Raw genomic sequence first — 24,571 nt, forward strand, 5'->3', positions numbered from 1 at the left:
CCAAGGCAGCAACACGACACCATAGCAGACAGGACACTCACAAGCTACGGTGCTTTTGAAAACTTTATGAGAGACCCGAGTGGATCTACAACTCAACGAACACGTTCACAGGAGGACCTTTGGCTGGAACTGAACCGCACCGATGTTCTGTACAACCGAGGTATCAAACTCTTTGTAATTAAAGAAAGGAGGATGGACTTTGTCTTTAAGTGAACAGCAGCTTTGGTAAGTGAACTGCTTTTGTTTTTTTTACATCTGCAGTAGTGTTACTACTCTGTTAATGTTTCTATGGTGTCGTTTTTATGATATGGTTAATATTGTTCCCTGTGATGTGAATAATATTTTAATGGCTCGTGCTCTTTAGTGTGAGACGGAATAAACGTGTTAGAGCCGCAGTGTTGCTGGATTGATTTGTTGCTTTGTTGTCATATAAATATACGTGACTGGTTCTTGTGAGTTTGTTCTTGTCATTGTGTTAATTACGTTGATTTTGACTATATGCATTGTCCGTTATTGATGAAGTATCCCGCCATGTTTTCATGTATCTGTTGTCTTTTACAAAGCAAGAATTATGGTCTGGAGAAATGGGGATTGTGTGGTGATTGCCTTAGTCCTGTTTGAATCAGTAGGGGACAGCTAAATGCTGCGGGGAGTTTGTAGCTTGTTTGCTGCTGTTTGGTTTTCCTGCTAAACTAGCTTAGCATAGCCTCCCAGAATACACACGCCTCAGCAGAGTACAAGGTTTTTAAGAACATTATTTTTCCCACAATTTAAGCTTCTGCATTTTCCAAACGCACTAGTATTATTCAAACGTATTGTTCGGTTCGTAAGCGTTGTACCGAAGGGTTTAATACGAATATGTTTATTACTACACCCCTAGAAACAAATAATAACCGTAGCTGTGGCTTCATAATGTGGTAATTAGGAGGTGGTTCAACTGCAGAAGGACAGCACTGAAGGTCCAGGTATAAATGCACGACCCACCACTGCATACTACTGTTTATTCACAGTACATGTTGAGTATGTAGTGCATAGTATGCAATTTGCGAGGCAGCCCGTGTATTTCTAGAAGACTGAGTTGAGCAGTGGTAGTATTAAGAGTTAGCATAGCCACTGTATCGTATCCCATTCCTCTTGAGCACTTTTTGAATGTCTAAATCCTGAGAGGCAGACCCTTTTCAGGAGGAAGCTTTATAAAAGTTAGCAAGGTTGACAAAGAGCTTTGCTGTTGTAATTTGGTGAGTCCTCAACACTGCCTCTGCTCCACTATCAACACATCACAACCAATTAACCAACAGGTCCCTGCCTCCATCCTGAATGGCTGCAATCATAACCTATTAATATAACATAATAGCACAAATTACTACAGCAGAAAAGCCTGTACATTCATCAAACATGTGCACATCCATATGGAACACACACAAGCACACACAGACACATGCCCCAATGGCATTTTGGGAACTGGAAAGGTGAAACAAAGGTAAATCAATACAAAGACATTTTGTAATTAAAAGAATGTGGGGGTGAATTAGGAAAACGACAGTCTGGAGGAATAGAAAATATTGATTTTAATTTACAAAATATATTTCACACCTTTTAATGTCCTTGCAGAAATGGACAATTCGATTTCCTTCTCTCTTGTCCTTTGCTTTCCTTCACTCCTCCTCTCCTCTGCCACACTCTTTTATCTGTCTCTCTTCCCCTTATCACAAAACCCAGGTATTTTTCACCTTAATGGCCGCGGTTAATGACAGGGTGGGGGTGGGCAGTGGGAAAGGGTTGGGGGAGGTGAATGCAGGGATGGCCATGATGGATTGAAGATGGCATCTGTGTGGGTTGCAGAATGGTGCGTTTGTTTTGCAGCAGTGATGACAGTCTGTTGTTGCGTTTGTGCGAGTCAGCATAGTTCTCAAGCTATAAACACTCTTTTACTGGCTGCATGTTGCATGGAAGGAAAACAGAGGAGGGAGAGGTGACAAAGGTTAGAATGAAGGGAGCGAGGGCCGGGAGGGGAGGGAGAAAATGAAGATGTCGAAGAAACGGAGGAGCAAAATAAATGAGGAGGAGGAAGATAACGACAAAGGAGATGGTGACAGATGGAGAAGGGCATGTCCTCCTACCTGCATAGAATTCTGGGCTGTAGACAGCGCTGACCACTGGATTTAACTTCCAGCCTGAAACAAAGACAGACAGCAAGAAAGAGAAACAGACAGAGAGGAAGAGACAGAACACGGAGCAGTGCTTTAGTGTGCTTAGTTTACATGAACCTGTAGGTTCTGACCTGGGAATGTATTGACACGTTTAGAACACAGTTAGTCACATCAAGATTGAGGCAAAAGACTAAACCGTTTTACTGTTGAGTTCATATCTCCTTGACATGTCAGTTTTAAAGACGTAACAACAAAACATGTATATGGAACTCATCTGGATCATTTCCCCTGGCAACACAAAATGTTCATTTTTAATATATCTTAACACAACATATAAGTCCAGGCATCTCAAAGCACTTGGTTTAAGGGGTACAAAGTATGAAATGAAATGAAGTAGCCTATGACTTCTTGTCCCTACTATGACTCAAGCTACAGTCCCACAAGGCCATGTGGGACTGGAGATCCAAGCAGAAGCCCTTTGAAGGAGCAGTGTGTAGGATTAAGGGGGATTAATTTGCAGAAATTAAACATAATTCATAACTATGTTTTCATCAGTGTATAATCACCTAAAAGCTAAGAATCCTTAAGTTTTCCTTACCTTAGAATGAGCCGTTTATATATCTACATATGGAGTGGGTCATGTTGCACTGCCGGGTTTCTACAGCAGCTGAGAACGGACAAACCACAAACGGACTCTACAGAAAGCCTTTGACGTTTTTATGCTTACTGAAGGCCACCGTTGTTTTCAGTTGGATAAAATAGAATGTGCAACTCACCATTAGATGCCACTAAATGTGAAACACTGCTCCTTTAAATCTGCATTCTCTCTCTTATTCATCCACCAGGGGGCGACTCCTCTGGTTGTATAGAAGTCTAGTCTAAAATGACTCTACTTCTCTCTTGATTTATTCCCTCAGTAAACATTGTAAACATGAGTTTATGGTCTCAATCTCTAGTTTACAGTCTTCTTCAATACAGCATGATGTTCATTTAGTACATTATGCTCCATTTAGAGTCAAACAGACCATAAAGAAGGGATGATTTAGGGGCGGGGCTTCACGCTGATTGACAGATCTCGACCATAGCATTGTCCGTTCTAGGAGTTGACCGTGTTTTTGTCTTACATCGGCTTACAACCCTTTCGCTGTGTGTCTTCACTTCATGGAAGTTAATTGTAACATTTTGGTCGCTTACATGCAGCGTTCAGTTATACTCAACTCCAGCCCCTCGTGTAATGGTGAATGGATTGGCGTTCGTAAAGCACTGATGGTAATGGAACACCTCGTCAAGTTCCCTGAGCTATGTTTTCCTTGTTTTCATGTCATGTCATTTTTGGGTTTCCTGTTTCATACCGTTTTATACTCCCTCTGGTTTCACATAACTTTACTTCTTGCCGTTGTGTGTTTCCCACCGGTGTGATTACCTTCCCCTGTTCCCAATTACCCCTCCTCCTCCCTGGAGTATTTAGTCTGTGTGCTCCCTTTGTCTGTGCCAATTCATCTTCCCACCTCCGTGTCTAGCGTTCCAGCATCTTCTCCTTGGGATATTTGTTACCTGATTTTTGACTCTGCTTTTCCCTCACTGCATTTTGTCTCCACTTGAAAACCCAGTTGGACATAGTTGTCCACCTGACCAATGCTTGTTGCCTTGTGGACATTTTTTCTGTCACTATTTATCTGATGCTGGCACAGAAAGATGATGTTGCTGTCAAATCTGGGTCATCACAGGCTGTATTTTGAATGTAAATATTAGATGTTAGATTCCACCTGGTTTGTCACACAGATTAGCATTTTATTATTCCAATCGCTATTTTCCACGCTTTTATCATACACCCTTTATTTTATTCTTATTGTGTGCATAGTAGCACAACCTTTATTTTCTCCACCTGTCTTACTGTGGTTTTATTCTGAGTATCTTCCATGTTTTTGTGTGTGGATGCTACTTTGCTGCAATAAAGATCTGATCCAAACTGAACTACTGTGATAACGAGCGGTGGAACCAGGCTGCAGTGAATTCAAATCCAGGCTTTTAAATGTTCAGAGACTTTTGTGTGACGTCACAGATGTAACGTCCATCTTTTCCTGTGGTTCATAGTGATATGGGTGAATGTGTGTCAATAGGCCTGAGGTCAGCAGGTGGAAGCTAACAGCTTTCATGTGTCATCAACCCCCTGGAAGTCTTCATGTCTTACTTCTGATAGGAATGTCAAATTATATCAACATGTGACCTCTCAAATCTATATTAAATCAAAGCAGAGGCTTTTTTTCCACACAGATCAAAATACAATGTGAAAACAGACCTCTATAAAGTTTAAATGTAATACAAATATTTTAAAAAACACATTTTCTTCAGTCAGTATTTAGTAGAAGCACCTTTGCCTGATAGTGGACATCTAAACACTGCACATTTTAATCATTTTTCTCTGTCAGTTTGCATTGTGAGGTCAACACTTTTTTAAATGCGCCAGTGATGGTTTGGGTGCATCCTATTGGAGAGGGAGAATACTTTTGATCTGATCTGATGATCAGCGTCAGAAATGCCAAATCAAGTTGATTCAAATAAAATGTGAAAATGTATAATTTGTTGAACACTTTTCATGCACTGTACACATTAACATGTCCTTACCGTTTGCATATGGGTTGACAGTCTTCTTATTTGTCATTACTCGGGCTGTTGCATTGTTGACCTGCAGCAGATGAAGAGAGCTACATGAGTTGTGACATTTTTACATTAGTAGTAGGAGCTTTACTTGTTCGAGTGAATCTGCATGCGTAGTTTCCGAATGTTGTAAACAAAGAAAGCAGTACACTGTATCACGCCAAACACCCATGTCATTTGTGTGTTTTCAGAATAGCATTCATAAACGTTTAAAAACACATCCAAGACAAATCAGTTTTCTTTCTCATTTGCATATTTTCTATCCTCTGACGTTTCCCTGCATGCTCTCCCCAATTATCGTGACATTTCAATAACATACAGACGAAAGTAAAGAAACAACAGATGCACGTGGCAAAATGATGTTTTGTAAATGTATAGATGCATGCGGTGGTGGTTGGGAGGCGGGAGAAGGAGAAAAAACAGTCAAAGGAAATGTCATTGGGAGAAGGGGAGAAGACAATATTTTGGGAGCAATATGCAACATTCAGTCAACCTTATAACGTGAGAAGAACTGTTGTGACGAAAGCAACACGAAGCATTCACACTCAGACAACAGTCTCTCTAATTCATTGCAATAATCATTACGATTTTAAAAAAAGAAGATAGATCTACTAAAATAAACCAACCAAGTCAATCAATCAACCAATCAAATCATTCCAAATTCAAACAACAGCTGACAGGGTAAATCAAAATCAGGGTGCATTGTCTTCCAAAGTAAAATAAAATAAATTGATAAATGGGTTTCCAACAATCTCAGATAGATGTGCAAACAAATTCAAATCTCAGTCAGTATCGCTCACACACGCAGCTAGAGGAGAACACTTAGTGAATGGGCACGCACGCCGACACGCAAGAAAAATATGTATGTCAATATACAGCATCAACTCAACCACAATTCAAAAAGAAATGTCACGTGAGTTTTAGCGTTGCAAACGTTCCAAAGAGAGAGGAAGAGAGAGAGGAAATGCTGGCAGAATGGCTTGTTTGCCCACACTTACCATTCCCAAACCTCTTGGCCCCGCAAACTTGTTTGTGTACTGTTACCGTTGTAACTGTGTTGGATGGGGCCCTAAACAAGCTACCGTTGGAAGGATGGTGGGGGAGGAGGGGATGAGAAAGGAATAAGCAGCATCTTACTCAGCTGGCCAAGAAAACTTTGCAATCATTCCACTGCACAAACGCTCTGTCAGCTACCTCTTTACAAGCAATTAGGTGGTTTCTTAAAGCATAACTCCGACCAGTTTGTCTGAACAAGCTGTCTTCATCCATACGGATTGATTTGGCGCCATGAATAAGTGTAAAATCTAGATCATGGTATCAATTGAGAGTTAATTTTAAGATAAACCATAAGGATGAAAGCTCTCTCATTGCACAGAGTTGAGCTGGTGGATGGCGGCTGAGGGCAGTTCATGTTGATGAGGGTTTATTTCAGTTTTTAATCTTTGAACTAGTTAGTAGTTAGATTGCATAAAATGACCGAACATTGTTGATCCAGGAGGATTATTTTGTTCATGCAAATGAAAGGGCACAAGGCAGAATATGGCTTTGTGGGTTTGTATCAAAGATGCTTAGTATGGCAGCTGAAGCAACAACAATCCAGAAAGAAAGTTGGAAGGCTTCTCCTCGCTGCACTTCAAAACACGGGATCCTGCAATAGTGCTTTGACGGAACAGCTTGAGCTGAAGGAGTGTACCCCATTTCCCCCTGGTATGAGCATGTGGGCTGGATCGTGCTCCGGCAAAACAAACACAGGTTTGTCAGGCAAAACATCAAGTTTTACAGGATTTCAATGTGAAAGATAAAATAATTGTCACTGTGGTAAGTTTCCACATGGTCCCTGTATAGGCCCACATGGCTTTTGTTAAAACAGCTAATGACGAAGCAGTTTTCTTAGAGAGCCTAGAGGTCTGGAACTATTGCTGTTGTGGGCCTGTAAGCCCCCTTGAGATATTATATGTGATTTGGGTTAACCTTGAAAAGTGAGAATCAAAGATTTGAAAACTGTGTATTAATCTAGATTAATACACACATTTAGAAGTGAGGATGTGGACATGGTGGAGGAGTACAAGTTCCTGGGTGTCTCCATCGACAACATCAACGCTGTGTACAAGAAGGGGATGAGTCAACTGTTTTACTTGAGGAAACTTGGATCCTTCAACGTGTGCAGCAAGATGTTGGAGATGTTCTACCAGTCTGTTGTGGTCAGTACACTGTACTTCACCGTAGTCTGCTGGGGGAGCAGCATTGGAGCCGGAGACACCAACAGACTTAATAAACTGGTTAAGAAGGCCGGCTCCATCATCGGCTGCAAACTGGACAGTCTGGAAAAGATGGTGGAGAGGAGGACACTGAATAAACTATTATCCATATTGGATAAGCGGGACCACCCTCTCCACCACCTACTGCAGGGACAGACTGATCCAGCTCTGCTGTCACAAGGACAGGTACAGGAGATCATTCCTGCCCACTGCAATAAGACTTTACAATTAATCACCTCTGGTTTGTTTGTTTTGTTTGGTTAAATCTTTGCACTATTGTTAGTTAGTACTATTGTTAGTTGGCAATATATTGTATTACCTGTGTCTTGGGATAACTTTGTCATTACATGTAGTGTAGGACTCCAGGCTCGAATGGTAGACGTGGTGTCGGCCTACGAGCAGTTGGGTGCAGGGTATATCTAGCAGGGACTGCTGGTTGTATGATGTATTCTGCTTGAGATTACTGCATCCCAATGATCCAGTACAAGTGCCACACAGTGCGGGAAGGTATAGTGGAATCTTTGACTGCAATTTGTTAGCTTCATAAATATGGCTGGAGCCACAAATATCTAATGTTCTTGATAACAAGGGAATGTAAAACGGAAAGAGAAAAATAAACTGATGGATTAATGCTGCATCTGTAAATGCAGATGCTGTTCCAGACTCTCATGGTGAAAACGAAGCTAAGCCTGAAGGCCAAGCTTTCCGTTTACCACTCAATCTACATCCCAAGCCTCACCTATGGTCATGAGTTCTGGGTAATGACCAAAAGAATGAGTTTCCTTTGCAGAGTGGCTGGGCTCACCCTTAGACATAGACTGAGAAAGTCAGCAGGGATTTTGGAGAGGAGCAGATTCTCTGTCGCATCAAAAGGAACTAGTTGAGGTGGTTTGGGGTTTCGTTTAGGATTTCTCCTGGTCTTCCTTCTTTCATGTGTAGGTGATCTGGGGAGGTCCACTGGAAGGGGCATCTGGGCCATCAGATGAGCAATTGAAAGTGGCAGAATGGATGGAAGAGACTTGCTGTGGTGTCAGGGTATTCTAGCCATTGTCAGGTACACCCATAGAAATACATTGTTTATGTCTGCAGGTAAAACAGATGTAGACATTGCCTGGTTTGAAGGATTGGCAATGAGAGATTGCAACTGCGATACATGATAAATGGTAAGAGTTATGCTTCAAGGCTGGTGGTGAAATAATGCTTGAGTATTGTCATGCTACTGAATCAGGTTAGTTTTGAACTTTGCTTTTCACTTTCCAGGTGTCTCTCAAAAAAATCTCAAAAGTATTTGTTCTGGCCATGGATGAGCACGATTTGAGTTCTTTTTCTGGGGGAAAACTCTTTCCTTGTATAAACATACATAACAAGTGTGATTTTGAACATTTATGGCGAAACTCCAAAATCAATCTTTGCACCTCCTAAATATGTCTATCTTATAATGCTTGGTAGCATGGATTTTCACTTTTAAACCTTGGAAAGGCCAAACTTGACAGTATAAAAAATAAAATAAAACAGGAAAAAGGAAGAACAAAGTAAACAAGCTAAAAACAAAACAATCGAAGTCTTTCACATACAACAATTACTACTACGAATATGGGGACATTGATTTGTGTTTGGATTAATGACACTGCCCAAGGAAAGGGAAATGATGAGGCTTAGATGTCTTGACAGTTTAATGTCATGAGAAAGATGGAAAAGTGGGACGTGGAGAGCACTGTCAAATGCCCACTCACACACAAATACACAACCACACACATACACACATAAGGAGGAAAGGAGGACAGGAAGAATGAAGAAGTATTTTAGAACATGCACCTCTATTTTACGGCCTTCTACCACGGTGCCGTGTAATTTCTCTCTGGCCCTGTCGGCGTCCACGCTATGCTCGAACGTTACGAACCCAAAACCCTGCATGCAGGACGGAAAGAGGCAAGAACAACGTGCACATTATTTTTTACACATCATACTCAACATTACAGTGAACAATGGCTTGGGTCAGCAGGAGCAAAGTAGATAACACAATTCTCTGCTTCTACTTCAGTATCCTATGTTAACCAATATCCAATGATATTACTTTAAATGAGTCTGGAAAAGAGAGGAAAATGACCCTTCACAAAGCCCTGCCCCCTTATTTACTGTTACTATGCCTGTCAAGCTTTCCTTTCTCGCATGGCACATGTTCAGTTGCAATGTAAAGGCTGTAAACACTCGAAAGTGGACTACATGGTTGCACACACAGTTCTGTTTATACTGCACTAGGTGCTTGCTTTCAGACAGATGTAGACAAAATCAGGCTTCTCAGTCTTGGTCAGTGGAACATTGATTTTGCTGGAGTTTTGCTCGGGTTCATGGGGATTACATAATCGGCAGCAGGACAGAGCTCCTAAAGTTAGCCTGTACTCTGATATAGCAGAATCCAGAACCAGCTCCCGTGTAGTGGATGTTCCAGTACTGAATGGGGGTTTTGCCCTGTAACCTCACAAAATATTGTAGGTATTTAATGATGTGTTCCTTGGCATACTGCAGGTAGTAAGCTAGTTAGCCAGACATGCTAATGTTAGTGGCTTATGTTAGACCAGATAAACACCCCATACATTCTATTCCTTATATGTTTGCTCTTTAGTTTAGTTTTAAAAGGTGAATAAAAGAAACAACTCTGTAAGTATTGCCCTACTAGAGCCCCATGTCCACTGCTAAACCAGAAATACAAAGCTTGACAGGCGTGTCGCCCCTTGTTACGGTTGCTAAGCAATGATAGGACAATCGCTGTTTTGGGGGAAGGGTTTAGTGAATGGTCATTTTACTTCATATAGAACATCAATTAACCACAGTGAATTAAAGCTTTTCATGTGAACAATGGAAACATTTCAATAATGCTTGAAAGACATTTTATTCACAACTGTTATTTATTGGAATTGAAGCCTCCCGCTATTTCCTCCCATTCATTACAGACACTGCCCCAGTGAAGTCAGGTCTCAAGGGTTAATAGCATGTCTTAATAATAAATGTCTGCTTTTATAGCAGGGGTTCATGACAATTGCCTACAATGTAGTTAGACATAAATCATCTACTGCAAAATTCCTGTATTGCAAGGTGGTAACACAAATCCATTCCTCTGATTAAGTCATAGAAGAATAGATTAAATCTACCAAAAGAACAAAGGAAAGATTAACTTCCTGATGGCATGGTGTCAGCAATAAGAAGGAAAAAAATACAGTAATATCCAAAAGCAAAGCACACAAAAACAACAAATAAACTCATTTAAAAAAATCTCATAGGAATTTCAGAAATTCAAAAGGAACTCCATCTTTGACAGACAGTAGTCTAGCTCAGCATGAAAGAAGGATGTTGTTTTAAGAAGGGTATTTTAATACACCAGTACTCATCAGCCACAACTCTCTGGCTCGGACACTGTTCAGAATCCGCATTTAGCCATGTGCAGCCAACGTTGCTATCCTGGTTACAGTACATGGTTGAGAACATCAATACATAAATATTAACATTTTTGGAAATGCTATAGTGTTCCAATTATTTTTTGGAACCATTTAGAATTCAGCCTATTCATCAAAAGTGTGTTTGCAGAGGCGTGAAGGCCTGCAGCAGGACAAGGCCGGTTGGTTATCTCTGATGCTGGCGTTCTAGATGAAGTCTGGTGTATAATATAACTTTGATTTTACTGAAAATATAAATTACAGTGATGATAATGTCTGTACAGCTACGTTGAAATGAAATCACCTGAGCCTAGCTGAGCTGGTGATGTCAGCAAGAATATAGAGCAACCATCCATCAAACACAAAGCCGTTCCTTTAATTTAAACTTGTGTGCTGATTGATTCTTCTAGACCAGAAACAGTTACTACTAATGTAAAATATAGATTAGTTTAATGAATTCAATTTAAAGACACGCTTAGAACAAAACAGAAACACCATGTACCTTAGAACCGCGCTCGTTGAAGATGATTTCCACATCTAAGATTTTGCCAAATTGCTGTGAAGACAAACAAGAGAGGAAACGATCAGTGATTGATTTTTCTTGTTGTTATCAATTTAACAGAGTTAAAACCCAAACATTTTAACTTTTTGTTGATCCAAATGTCTTGTCAAACATCATCCTGGAGCATCACAAATTTCAGAAATCAGAATCAAAATTTGAATCAGAATCAGAACCGTTTATTGCCAAGTACGTTACACGTACAAGGAATTTGACTTGCTGAATGGTGATTAATAACAAACAATGAACACAGTGCAATAATCAAGACATCATTTAAAAATAGAAACATTAAAATTTACAATAAAATATGGTAGACAAACAAACTGATAACAGTACTTTAAAACATGTCATGTACATCAGATATTGTACTTACGCCAAACATTTGCCTGAGGTCCGGGTCTCTAAACCTGAAGGGGATGTTGGACACATGAAGTCTCTTGGGTTGGGTCTTGCTGTCTGTGCTTTCCGGTACCGTCTGTGTTGGTGGCTGACTGTCCGTCTGGGCGGCATCATCTGTCTGCTGGAAAAAAGAACAAAGGACACTGAAACAAATGAAAGATGTACAATGGCCCTCCCAGAAACTAGAATTTTACAAAACCTGCAATTACTTCAAATATACTCGGAACTTCAGTTATGTACGTATGGTGATTGACCTCCAATGTCATTCATTTGTCTTTTAACTTCATGTCAGTGGGAATGTGACCAATTTTGTAGATGGACATCTACTGCCTGTGATCACCTTTTCATAGAAATTTTCAGAATTCATTGAACCATACTTCAGTGGTGGGCCGTCAGGGCCATTTTTGACGTTTTGCTTGGTGTAGATTTTTTTTTTTTACCTAGCTTTGTTTTTTTATCACTCAATGGCTGAAGAAGGAGAAATGGATTTCTTAAGAACGACATTTCCAGAAAAGCTGGACATCGTATCAAAGGGTCGGCTAACCCCACAGCTAGCAGCTCTGACCCAGAGGGAAAAGGATTTGTACGAACGGTATTCCTGGCTGACAGCGTTAGAGAAGCATTACACATTTTATGGCTAAGAATGCGTTTTATTTGCGACTGAGAGTCTTGGTGTTTGGAGCTGTTTGGAGCTATGCTACGCTAACCAAGGCAACAACACGACACCATAGCAGACAGGACACTCACAAGCTACGGTGCTTTTGAAAACCTTTGGAGAGACCGAGTGGATCTACAACTCAACGAACACGTTCACAGGAGGACCTTTGGCTGGAACTGAACCGCACCGATGTTCTGTACAACCGAGGTATCAAACTCTTTGTAATTAAAGAAAGGAGGATGGACTTTGTCTTTAAGTGAACAGCAGCTTTGGTAAGTGAACTGCTTTTGTTTTTTTACATCTGCAGTAGCGTTACTACTGTGTTCATGTTTCTATGGTGTTGTTTTTATGATATGGTTAATATTGTTCACTCTGATGTGAATAATATTTGAATGGCTCGTGCTCTTTAGTGTGAGGCGGAATAAACGTGTTAGAGCCGCAGTGTTGCTGGATTGATTTGTTGCTTTGTTGTCATATAAATATTTGTGACTGGTTCTTGTGAGTTTGTTCTTGTCATTGTGTTAATTACATTGATTTTGACTATATGCATCCCGTCATGGGATGCATATAGTCGCAGGGTTAGGGTCTGGACATTTGATTCTCTGTTTGGGGTTTTGTTTTCTTTAACAAAGCAAGAATTATGGTCTGGAGAAATGGGGATTATGTGGTGATTGCCTTAGTCCTGTTTGAATTAGTAGGGAACAGCTAAACGCTGTGGGGAGAGTTTGTAGTTTGTAGCGTGTCAGACAGCATGTTGCCAGGTTGAGCACAGTGGCTCCACCGAAAACGTTATATTTCCCACAATTTAAGCTTCTGCATTTTCCAAACACATTAGTATTACTCAAATATATTGTTCGGTTTGTAAGACTCGTACCGAACGGTTTAATACGAATATGTGTATTGTTACACCCCTAGAAACAAATAATAACAGCACTGAAGGCCCAGCTATAAAATACACGGCCCGCCACTGCCTTACTTATATATGTAACTCCTATTCCAAGAGATTATGACTGCATTCTATTAATATGCAAAGAGAACATGTTCAAGATAAAAAAAAAAAAATGGGCTGTTTAGTTTCTTTTTAATATCACATTAGTTCTCACATTATTAACTCATGTTATTGGGAGAATGCAGTATCAGACCTCAGGTCAGTTCTAAATGGTGCATGAGACAAAAAGTTAAATATGCAAACACAGACATAATGGATGGTCATGGCACATATAAAGAGTACCAGCAGCAGCCAGTGTCCGTCCTCTACCCCTCAGTGTGAGTGAGATCAATGGCCGTTACACACAGGAGAGGACTTCACAGCTTCCTTTTACACTGCAAGCGTGTGTTTGTTTCAAAAGCTGTTGGTGTGTCTCTCAGCTGGCTTAGAACCAATCTATTTATGAGCAAGTCTCGTTCATAAATGAATAACCCTCACATAAAGACAAGGGAGGAAAACATATTGGATATAATGCAATTTAATACAAAACATCCAAAACTGGCCTCATAAATAACATTTATATAATTACATAATAAATGACACCCGTCTGGTTCTAGTGGTAGTGTTCCCATGGATCTTAGGTTGAGTAATAACATGTAACGTAGTAAAGTCATAGTCCTACATGAAAGACAATGGTTTCCATTTTCTATTCTTTCTTTTGCTCACCAACAGTTCCAGGCTTCAAGTCAGCTAAAAATACAGCCTCTGTGTATGTGTATGTATGTGTGTGTGTCTGTAATTGTGTGGGGGTGTGAGCTTGAAAAGAAGCAACATAAGGCCAGCAGACTGCACGTATTCCATGCAACGCCTAGGTATATACTGGCACATATGGAAAGGAGTGTACACACACACACAGCAGCAATTGCCATCTGTGCAGAGCTCCTTGTCGGTGGCGTCATCCGCCTACACTCGCAGTGAAGAAATACAACAAACAAACAAACAAACAGTGATACAAAGCACCGCATCCCATCCCTTCTGGCATCAGAAACTGATATGTGAGACGAGGCCAGGCTGAAGAGAGCGTGGCTTCAGACATATGGGAGATATAAAACAGAGATGATTCCTTACATCGGGTTTCAGAGAAGAGACTGTGAAATGTAATCTAGAGTAAAAATGTCTCTGACTGTTAAAAAAAAAAATGTGTATTTTATCTCAGGAATCTGTTGATAAGAAAAGAAGAAAACGAAAAGGAAAAACAACATTGAGTCAAACGCCTGGCTAGAGCTATGCAATGTTCTTTACATGCTTCATAAGTACAATATTTTAGCATATTGGACAAATTTGAACGTTGATATTTTTCAGAATTCTTAGAGGCCTACTGTACCTGTACAGTAAATAAATGTCAATGCCCTAAGGGTGGTGCCAGAGTTATGGTTGTGGAATAATTGGAATTAAAATATCGTATTAGGAGCTTGAATGTTTTCAGAAAATGCCATGGTAAACTGCTTATTCAATAGTGAAGTATCATGTGTCTAACACGCTGGCAGCTCTGGGAGGTCGTACTGAGGGTGATGTTTACCACGATAGTTTTGCATTATCCTGCTCAAATTGGTAATTAGTACTAAACAAAAGACACAGCTGTGGCTGATGGGAATGTCAATAGTGTAGCAGTTATTTGTTAATAATGTATTTTGTCACAAGTATTGGCAAGTGGAACTTTTGAGCTCTTAGAGGTGATGATTAGTATTCATCTCCTGGGGACCGTGAATACCTCAGTACGAGTGGGACTAAATATGTGTGTTCTTAGGGTGCCGTCGGAGTTGAAGTCATACAACTCAGATGGTTTCTTCTCCTATGAAGTTGGAAGGTTTACAGCAAATTCATTGGAAATCTACATATTAAATCAAAGTATCTTGTGTCAAAAGTTGACATTTTTGGTCCAACATCAAAAACAAAAATAGAACTTCCACTAACTCCCAGTCAGCTAGCCTCCAAACTGTTGGTTCCCAGTCGGTTAGCCTCCTACCTGCAAGCCTCCAGCCTGCTGGTCCCCAGTTGGCTAGTCTCCAGTCAGCTAGCCACAAGCTGATAAGCCTCCTGTCCATCCCAAGAAGGAGGCGTAGGAAGAGGACACGTCAATCCCCCAAGCTGCTCAGCGATATCTTGTCTCCACTGCCCAGCAACCAGTGTCTCCACTGCCCAGCAACATGGCAGATGTCTCTCCAGTTCCTGCATCGGGGGCCACAGAATACTCCTGTTCCTGCCGGGCTCCAGCAACCTCCCATTTCTGTTCCTGCTGGGGCGCACCGACATCTTGTTGCTGAGTCCAGTCCGGATATCCAGTCTTCAGAGACAAAGTTTTGCCTTTTAGTTTTCCTCCGGAGAGGTTCTTCAATGGCGGCATCCAGAAGGGTCCTGCTCTTCAGTCCTGCTTCTTGGTCGTCCACCAGAGTGGACATCCATTGCCTTCCTCCAGATGTGTTCCGGCTACCTGGTCGTCCTCCTGCCTGTCCTCCGGAATGGTTTTGCCTGTTTGTTTGCTGTTTGATTCCTCTTTAGTCCCCTGCCTCTTGTGGCCTGTTTGTTTGACTTCCTGGCTTTCCCTCCTTTTTCTGTGTATCCCCTGTGTGGGATTAGTCTCGCCAGCCTTGCTCTGTTGCCTTTGTTTCTTCCACCAATCATCGTTAGCCTGCCCTCGTGTCCGACCATGTTTTCCTGTCTCCTGCCTCTTGCAGTTGTGACAGCTTGCTGGTGTCCTCTGTATACAGTTTCTGTTGTCGTGTAGCGCTACTTTAGGCATGTTTCTGTATTCGGTTGTGTTTGTTTGCAATGCATTGAGCTCTCAGGGACAGGGCACCATAGTTTTGCCTGGTAAGAACTATTTTGATGTTTGAAAAGCATACTGTGTCAAGAAAAGAACAGCGGTCAGACTGTTTCTGCATCACTGCAAAAGCAGCATTCTACTGTTGTAGCTGGTCGGGGTGGAGCTATTGTAGTTTGAACTGCTATATTTACAGTTCAGTAGTTTAGCCCAGTGATTCCAAACCTATAAGACTCCGGTAGTCTAAGTAAATCTAAGTGCTAACAAGATGATGAAGGGACAAATTTAAGCTTCACAAATTAATATTGATTGTCTCTTTCTGTGAAAATATGAAACTCCACTAACAAATGCATGGCTGGGCCTGGTTATAGTATGCTACTTACAAACAACATTACAGCGAGTCAGTATATGGGATGAGACAAAAAAGTTGATTATTTGTGTTGATACTTAAAGGCATGTCTTTAAGATTAGATTGTGATATGACAGCAGATTTATGATATGTTATCACAAAAACACCTGTGCCTTTCTCAGGTTATTTGTTGCAGCACACAGATCTTTTGAAATTGTAGGGACAGAATTTACTGAACTTTACTGAGCTAATAAAAAACAGTTAAATTAATAAATATTTAATTTCTTCTGTATTTTCAGTTACAGGTATCAATCTAGCATTCAAGAAATAATGATTGATTATAGTGTTTTGTTGAATCTAAATTCATAGGCATCCTTATTTACATGCTAAAAGCAAATGTTCAGGGAGTTAAAACCCTGTCTTGATTTAATGCTGTGGTAGAAGTTAGCTGATACAGTTTACAGGTCGTACTCAGTCACTGACTGTTTCTTCCCTTTTCCCTATTATATATATATTTTTTTTTTGAGGGGAGGGGGTCCTTTTTTCTATAAGAGGGTCCAAGAACAAAGGATATTGTATGTTAACCAGATTGTAAAGCCCTTTGAGGCAAATTTGTAAAACATGATATTAGGCAATACAAATATAATTGAATTGAATGCAAAATTATCTATAAAAAGGCTTTTGATCTTATGACCAGAAAACTGTATGGCAGATTGTTTTTGTTAGGAATAAAATATATCCTGAAGGAACTTCAAGCAATCACAAGATGGATATCAAATAACCAAAATCTCTTTGTGTTTATAAAACCAGTTCTAGAATCCCATATCTCCAGATCATGATCCGGTCTTTCAACCATGTACTTCCAGGTCATGGTTCAGTTCGGCCGACCCAGTCATGTTCCAGTCCTACAAGGCACTACTTCCAGAGCACAATCAAGTCCAACAACCATCTGGCCATGACCAAGTCTTACACCCCTAAACCTGCAGGTTGTGGTTCAGGCTTCCATTCCTATAAACCCTATTTCAGACATCTGCAAACACAAGAGTGAAGACAAAGGGTCATTTACACTAAGCAGCCAAAGAAAATGTCTAACTGGATGGACATCGAGATTCTGGAACTTCTGTCGGTAAAGGCCAATGCCGAAATTGTCAGACAAATTCACGAGACGCCGTTGTTTATGACCAAGTTACAAACGGTGCTACGTGACCATGGTGCAATAGGTGCCATGCCCTGCCTCCAGCACAGGCCTCCCATTGCCTAAAACAAACCAGTATTTTCAGTCGGTGAGAACGAGTCTGACGGGGACACTATCCTGTTGTGTGCCACATGTGTGCATCTGAGAACAGTCTTATACCAATGTTTTCTTCCCTTTCAAAACACACCACTATTAGCATCTTAAAAGTTTGCATGCCTTTTGTAAGAAGCATATTTTCTCAAGCTTTCCATAGCCTGACATTTTGGAAAGTCCAGCACAGTGGGAATGTTTAACCAAGTTTACCGTATAGACTGGAAGAAGGGTGAAATCCTTACAAAAACCTGCGCCTATCGGCAGGATATGAAAATAAGTTGCTGCAGTAGTAGTAGTACTAGTAGGAGTAGGAGTAGTAGTAGTAGTAGTAGTAGTAGTTTCATATTAAATGTTGAAACTTATGAAGGAAATATGTTATACACAGACATAGTGGTTTTAATGCTCGAAAAATGCAACACTAGTTATGTACAGTATAATAGTATACTGTTAAGTGGATTTGTTTTAAATGGTAACCTTACCATGAGGACAGGACTTCTGAGATACTAGGTGACGTCACTGCCTCTAGTGACTACCACTACTACCAGCCCTCCCCTTCCTTTTTTGCCCGCCTTGTGGATGGTCTTTGGATGGTCTTCTATAGGATGACCAACGATGGGGTCCGGGCAGGATGGGAGGGAAGGGTTGGTAGAGAGCACCGAAGTATGGAAATGGTTTTATTAACCCATGTTTTTATGGGAGCTGCCTTTTGCTTTCTATCTTATTTGAAAGATAGTGTGCAATTATCTTATATTATTTTGAAATAATCTCGGTATGCAAAACTACAAAAGCAAAAACTACAAACTGCTCCTAAACTACAATGTTTCTTGTATGTTATATATTTCTCTGTTACAAGACATATATAGCGCAGGTTTTTTTTAAATTAATAATAATTAAAAACATGGTACAGTACAGAAACAATAAACTATGTAACCCAGCTTTCGCCAACTTAAACACCAGCTTCTCCCATGATGCCTTACTGTGGCTGTGCCGGTGACCGTCTGACTGCCGGACTCTGACCCGATCTGCTCACTGTGGCTCTGTGAGGACTGGTACATGTTGAGTGGATGCTCACTGACGGAGGCCTGGACACCGGTGTAGTCCTGTGGTGCTGCTGGGTGCTGGTGGGGATGTGGGTGGGGGTGTGGATGTGGATGAGGGTGTGAAGCTGTGAACTCGGCTGGAATGCTGTTCTGGGAAGGGGGGGCAAACTGGGCTGATGGGTAAGCCTGGGCCATGGATGGGTCTGGGGGTGCCGGTGTGTCCTGGTTACCCTGCATGGACAAAGAGATTCACTTTTTAATTTGGAGGACCATTTTAACATTCCATCATAATAGATTTTGTTCACTTTCTACACTCTGGAATGCTTTTTAAAGAATCTATTTTTGTATTGTTTTTGGCCATGCCAGTGGCAGGGCTGTACAGGGCAATGTCGGTCAGTCGGTCGGCTACTTTGGTCCGGACGGAAATATCACCACAACGTTTGGACAGATGACCACATTTCCAGACATTTGTGACAGAGGATGAATCACAGGGATCTTGGTAATCCCCTGATTTTTCATAGCCAGTTGGCATTTTTCATTCAGGGTGAATTTCTCAACAACTATTGAATGGATTGCCATTAGATTTGGGAAGACAAGAAGACATGCTAAACTATTGAGTTTTTGTTTTGTGAAAGCATGCTAACATGCTAAACTAAGAGGAACCTGCTAAACATCAGCGTGTTAACATCATTAGACCAATCCGTTTGTTTTCTCAATCCTAAACATTTTGAAACTCGTGAGCAGGTTCTTCCTCCAGGAGCCTGGTGAGTGAGGTGAGGTCATCAGGGAGATGCAGTCCATCTACTGGCTGAAGGCTATCTCAGGCCATGTCCACACGACTACAGTTCCATTTTAAAATGCATATCTTTTGCTACGTTTACAATGAGCGTCCACACTACGCCGGATTATGGATGGCGTGAACACATACATTTGGAAACGATGACGTAGACACCCGCATTTGCTACTCGATTGGTTCTTAGCAGTCACGACGTGTCCTTCCCTGATTCGTCATGCCCATATCACGTGACCCTTTCCCGGAAGATCTCAAACAACAACAACCTTGATTACCATTCGACTACCAGGTTAATTCAACATGGAAAACTGATTACAGGTGTTGCTGACCTTGTTGTCTTTACTAGCAGCTGTTGTTCAGTTAAAGTCTGCATGTCTGCGGAGGAAGCAGCTGTTATTGGAGCGATTAGTGAGCGGCGTGTCCAGCGGCGTTGTCAGACCTATGGAGCAGACGTCTGACGTCATGGTTCGCAGCTTTGAGGAGGACGGACACAAAACGGAGGACTTTCCTATTCTTATTAATGCTTATTTTGTTCTGCACAACTATTGTGAAGTCCACAAATAAAATGTAAAGGAACAAAACATGAATTGTTCTCCAGTAGGACAGAGACTTCAGCAGAGTGAGAACAGACAACGAAACAGAGGAAACAAGTGAGAGACGAGCGTTGACCACATTTATGGATCCATAATCTTAGTAAAATTTGTAAGTGTTAATGTTAAAAGTAATTTTGATGTGTGAGAGAGAGATAGAGCAAGACCTGCAGCAAGTCTGAAAAATAAAACTTTCCACGAAATGTGTTTGAGTTTATAGAGGAAGATTTTAGAGAAGATCTTGTATCAAACACGACCTTTCATTATTAAAGACTACTTTAATACTCTGTCGTATTTTTTAACTAAGCAACCAATTAACTTTTTGTGGAACCGCATGCCCAGAGTATGTGAACAGTCACCTAGTATTTGTTTTCAGGCGTTTTAGTTTGAACAGAGACCATTTCAAAAACGGTGCTGAAACGCTGTGTGGACGGAGATCGTTTTCGTTTTAAAATTAAAACATATTAGTGTGGATGTAGCCTAAGCTGGTGACAGTCATTCTCTCCCTCTGGCTCCCACCCTGTCTGCCCTCCTTTGCCAAACCTTGAGCCAGGTTCTCATATATTGTGGGCTTGTTCAGAAGTAAATCAATCGTTTTGGTAAGATGGAGTGCTTTGAGGACATTTGGCCCGTTTGGTTTGTGTTGCTACCTCAATCAAAGCCCCCTTACTCCTGAGTGTAATAAGACTCAACAACTGAACTGATAAGACCAACGAATCACCGCCCGCACACACACACAAGACTACTCCACGAAGAGAAAACGTGTGAGAGCTGCCCTGTCTGATAAGAGCCAGTTTATGCATCATTGAGAGAGCGGGGTTATCCACATGATTATAGAGGGCACTCCACAACACACACACACACACACACACACACACACACACACACACACACACACACACATGTGAACACTGTCTGTACTTGGCATACAGAGGGCAACACTCATTTCAGGTATTACAGATTTATATATATATATATATATATATATATATATATATATATATATATATATTTAAAAGTAAAATAGCCAAAAACTATAATAATAATACATATTTTGATTTGGTCTATAGGATTTGTTGGGATAACTTCTCTGGATATGGAAGACGCAGCACATATGGATGTGGTCTGGCTCACATTTGATCCTGCTCTGAGCCAGCTAGAAAAACATCCAACCAGCAAGTTGAAAGATCATCTTACTTAACGTCTTCTTGTTCTTTTACACTGTTCATCCAAAAGCTGAAGACAAGCTCTTCCTCTGCAAAGGAACAAGGAACAGCCCCACCAAGAGCCTCATGAGGGACCTGAGACAATGCTAGTTAGGATGGATTCATCTGTCTTTGTGAGCCAGGTGACCTATGTCTTTCATATTTGAGAGTTGGGAGTACCAAGGTACGGTAGGGAAAATGAAGCCAGTAGATGTCCCGTAGTCCAGTAACCCCATACAGGATTTGTAGTAAGAGGATGTAAAATACCTCAGCAATGACTGTATAGCTCAAAACAAAAAGACTAAAGTCTCAGTGGGATTCATGAGTTTTAAAAATGTGGCTTCAGCTGGCTGTAGATGTGATTCACAGAAAAATAGTTAAGACATCGATGGAAAGAAAGTCAACGTGTCCCAAAAACACTTAGTGTGTGGTTTGTCTATGTGAGAAAGGTTACTCCTGCAGGATATTTATATCCCAGCCATTACAGTGAGAGAGAGAGAGAGAGAGAGAGAGAGAGAGAGGTGCAGCCATATGTAGGAAAAAGTAAGAGGGAGAGAGTGAGAGAGAAAAAGGGATGCAGACAGTGAGTCTTGGCTAAATGCTCTGCTGTGTAATGAGAACCACATTTAGAACGCTGAAATATGCTTTACGTGGCAGAGCACTGCACACATACACGCACACACACACGCACGCACACACACACACACACACGCACAGGCACGCACACACGCACACACACACGCACAGGCACAGGCAACTGGAGGAATACAATTAAAATGCAGAATAAACCCACAGAGAGGAAAGGAATTTCTCTTCTTCAGAGTAAAAATCGTCACTTGGTATTCTTCCCTGTGTGTCACTCTACTCCAAAACTGTCTCACTATTTCTCAAAAGACAACTTGTGCCTCGTGTTTTACATTTTATTGATTATGTTTCTTACTTCTGAAAACATTCAATGATGACTTGACTTCTGGAAGATACTGCACTGTAGTCTTTTGTGGCACTGCATTTGTCCAGTCAGCACTTGTTGACATATTTAAAGCGTGCACTATGCTGTATAACGACACGGAGGCTTCTCAGTCCGAACCTAGACCACAAACTTTATTGGTCCCTTGAGCCTTTAGCTCGACAAAGACAGACCAGAGCCACGCCTTCAGTTCTTACCTTTCACAATAAAAGCAGACGTATTCTCTGCATAACTGTTTACCAGAAGGAAGTCAAATTCACTCAGAGCTTTTTACTAAAAGGAAACTCAATAAAACAGCTTAGCTAAAGCACAATTCAGCTCAGACAGACAGTCAGCTCTGCTCTGGCTCAATAGGATCCCAGAATCCTGCAGTATTTCACATTTAAAATGTTTTGTTTTGAACCGGTGTGATCATCCGGTCGCTCGTGTCTCTCCCTCTGTCTGACCTATTTCAGGTGATGTTTCTGTCCTCTCAGATCTACAACGTGAAACTCCAGTTGATATGAACTGTAGTTGTTCTCTCGGGCACAGATTGAAAAATTGCCTTAAAGCTTGCCAACTCTGGAACCACTGGCTGATTGCAGACGCCTTTTGATTCTTGTCATGCTCTTCTTGTTGATATAGAGAGCTGCAGGGATGACGTATGTTTGTAGCAGGAAGTTGGCGTCGCACCACAAAAAGCAAATCTTCCATTTGGATTATTGCACAAAATATTCTCTGTGGCAAATCAACTTTTATGATACTTACACGCTTTGTTCAGCAAGATAATCTTCACTAATGAACACCTTTTTCTGTGATTTTAAAGTGTGAATGCAATTTGCTGCTAATGTTATAAGGCTATAAACGAACTGCACCATGCTCGGTCACGAGCGTCACTTTTGTAGTCTCATTTAGACCCTTGTTAGCAACCAACTCTTAAAAGTCCCAAATTCACTAATTTACTGACCTATATTATATCGTAAAACAAAAGGTTAAAATCTCTTTAGCTTGTGTTAACCACACACATTTTTTCAGGCATCCAACAAAAAACACATTCAACAAACACATTGACTTCCATACAAGGGAACAGGAAGTGCAAACATGCTGACTCATGTATGCGTTTTAGGACTTCTTCCTGCAGAACTCTATAATGTCCAGTATGCATTGGACCAGTCTACCTGGCCTAATGTATCCCACAATGCAAAGTGCTAGAAAGGCAACGTTAATGGTCATGACAGCAGTGGCCAAAAGCAATTTTTTTTAAACTATTTTTTGTTTAAATTCTTTTTTGAGAATTTCTGTGGCTCACAGAGCAGTGGTGAGGGAAGAGGAGGGAAAGAGCAGCATCTGAAGGGGGAAGAGACAACATGACCCCTGTTAACATTAGTTTAAAACTTACTAGAGCTAATGCACACTAATATGTGGAGGGATATCATTCCACTGTTATGTTGCTGCAACTGAAAAAAGCAGCTTGAGTCATACTGCATACTGCATACTACTGATACCGTACACTACATAAATACTACATACTGCCACCGTAAGTAGCATGTGTTACAGGTCATTCTCAGCTCTATAGGCATCGTTCTTCTAGGGAGGGCACTCAATATATTATAAGACAAATCAAGTAGGTGTTGACATCCCGGCCATCATTTATTGCCGGTGGCGCGTCAAAGTCTGCTTCCCCCGACTAACAGTGATTCCCATAGAACTTAAAGTTAAGCTGTGATCAGAAGTCACAGAAATGAATGGTTGGTATAAGGGCTCATTGGGTTCAGGTCAAGGTAAGGGGAAGAGCAAATCAATGAAGAAACGCTTCATCATAACCAACTGTACTGCTGTTTAGCACGGGCACTGTCTAAGAGACACACAGAGAGAATCCCTCACTAAAATAAGTGTAGCATTAGAAAGTACCCACTTGCTGGTCTCATCCTACAAATGATCAAGGTATCACACGGACCGTCGTATGAGAATACGTTGACTGACGTTGCTTCCTCTGTTCCACTAGTTTCTGTAAATCAATACAATCTCCCATTCAGAAAAAAATGAAGATGTTTCTGGAGTTTACTTTCTATATTCTATGACAAATCAGTATCAGTAGAGGCAGCTGCTGGACATCGGGTGAAGGCAGGGTTCCAGACTATCACAGGGCTATATAGAGAAAAGCAATCACACTCACATCCACACCTACAGGCAATTTAGAGCCATCCATTAACCTAAGCTGCATGTCGTTGGACTGTGGGAGGAAGCTGGAGAACCTGAAGAGGACCAAAGCTGACACGGGGAGAACATTCAACCAGAAGGACCGTTCAGCACTGGGATCGAACTTAGAGCCTGTTGTTGTGAGGCGACAGTGCTGGAAACATGAATATCATATACACTATCTGATAATAGATCCCCCAATGCCGCACATTGGTCCTTAAAAGAAAAAGTAGCTATTGAATAAACAACGATATAACGTTCCTTATCTAGCTATATGAAGTGAGCCACACAACATAGTG

At 41.1% G+C, this 24,571-nt stretch overlaps 1 protein-coding gene across 11 annotated transcripts in view; it reads right to left on the reverse strand.

The window, feature by feature from the left end:
* Positions 1 to 24,571, reverse strand: part of rbfox1 (RNA binding fox-1 homolog 1) — a 130,996-nt gene that overhangs the window by 37,734 nt on the left and 68,691 nt on the right. For 10 of the 11 annotated variants that reach the window (XR_011103957.1, XM_068724787.1, XM_068724783.1 and 7 more), the window contains exons 2-7: positions 18,477 to 18,770; positions 11,430 to 11,576; positions 11,000 to 11,053; positions 8,882 to 8,974; positions 4,776 to 4,836; positions 2,121 to 2,174 (exon numbers count right to left, since the gene is read on the reverse strand). Coding sequence is in view for 10 of the 11 variants with exons in the window: in XM_068724787.1 (XP_068580888.1) it covers positions 2,121 to 2,174; positions 4,776 to 4,836; positions 8,882 to 8,974; positions 11,000 to 11,053; positions 11,430 to 11,576; positions 18,477 to 18,770 (703 nt within the window). In the remaining variant the exon portion in view is untranslated. The remainder of the gene's footprint in view (positions 1 to 2,120; positions 2,175 to 4,775; positions 4,837 to 8,881; positions 8,975 to 10,999; positions 11,054 to 11,429; positions 11,577 to 18,476; positions 18,771 to 24,571) is intronic. The other variant, XM_068724779.1, reaches the window with a different exon arrangement.

Source organism: Cebidichthys violaceus, unplaced genomic scaffold (genome assembly GCF_023349555.1).
Source record: "Cebidichthys violaceus isolate CVI_PGR_0920_01 unplaced genomic scaffold, fCebVio1.0.p SCAF_32, whole genome shotgun sequence".
NCBI lineage: Eukaryota > Metazoa > Chordata > Actinopteri > Perciformes > Stichaeidae > Cebidichthys > Cebidichthys violaceus.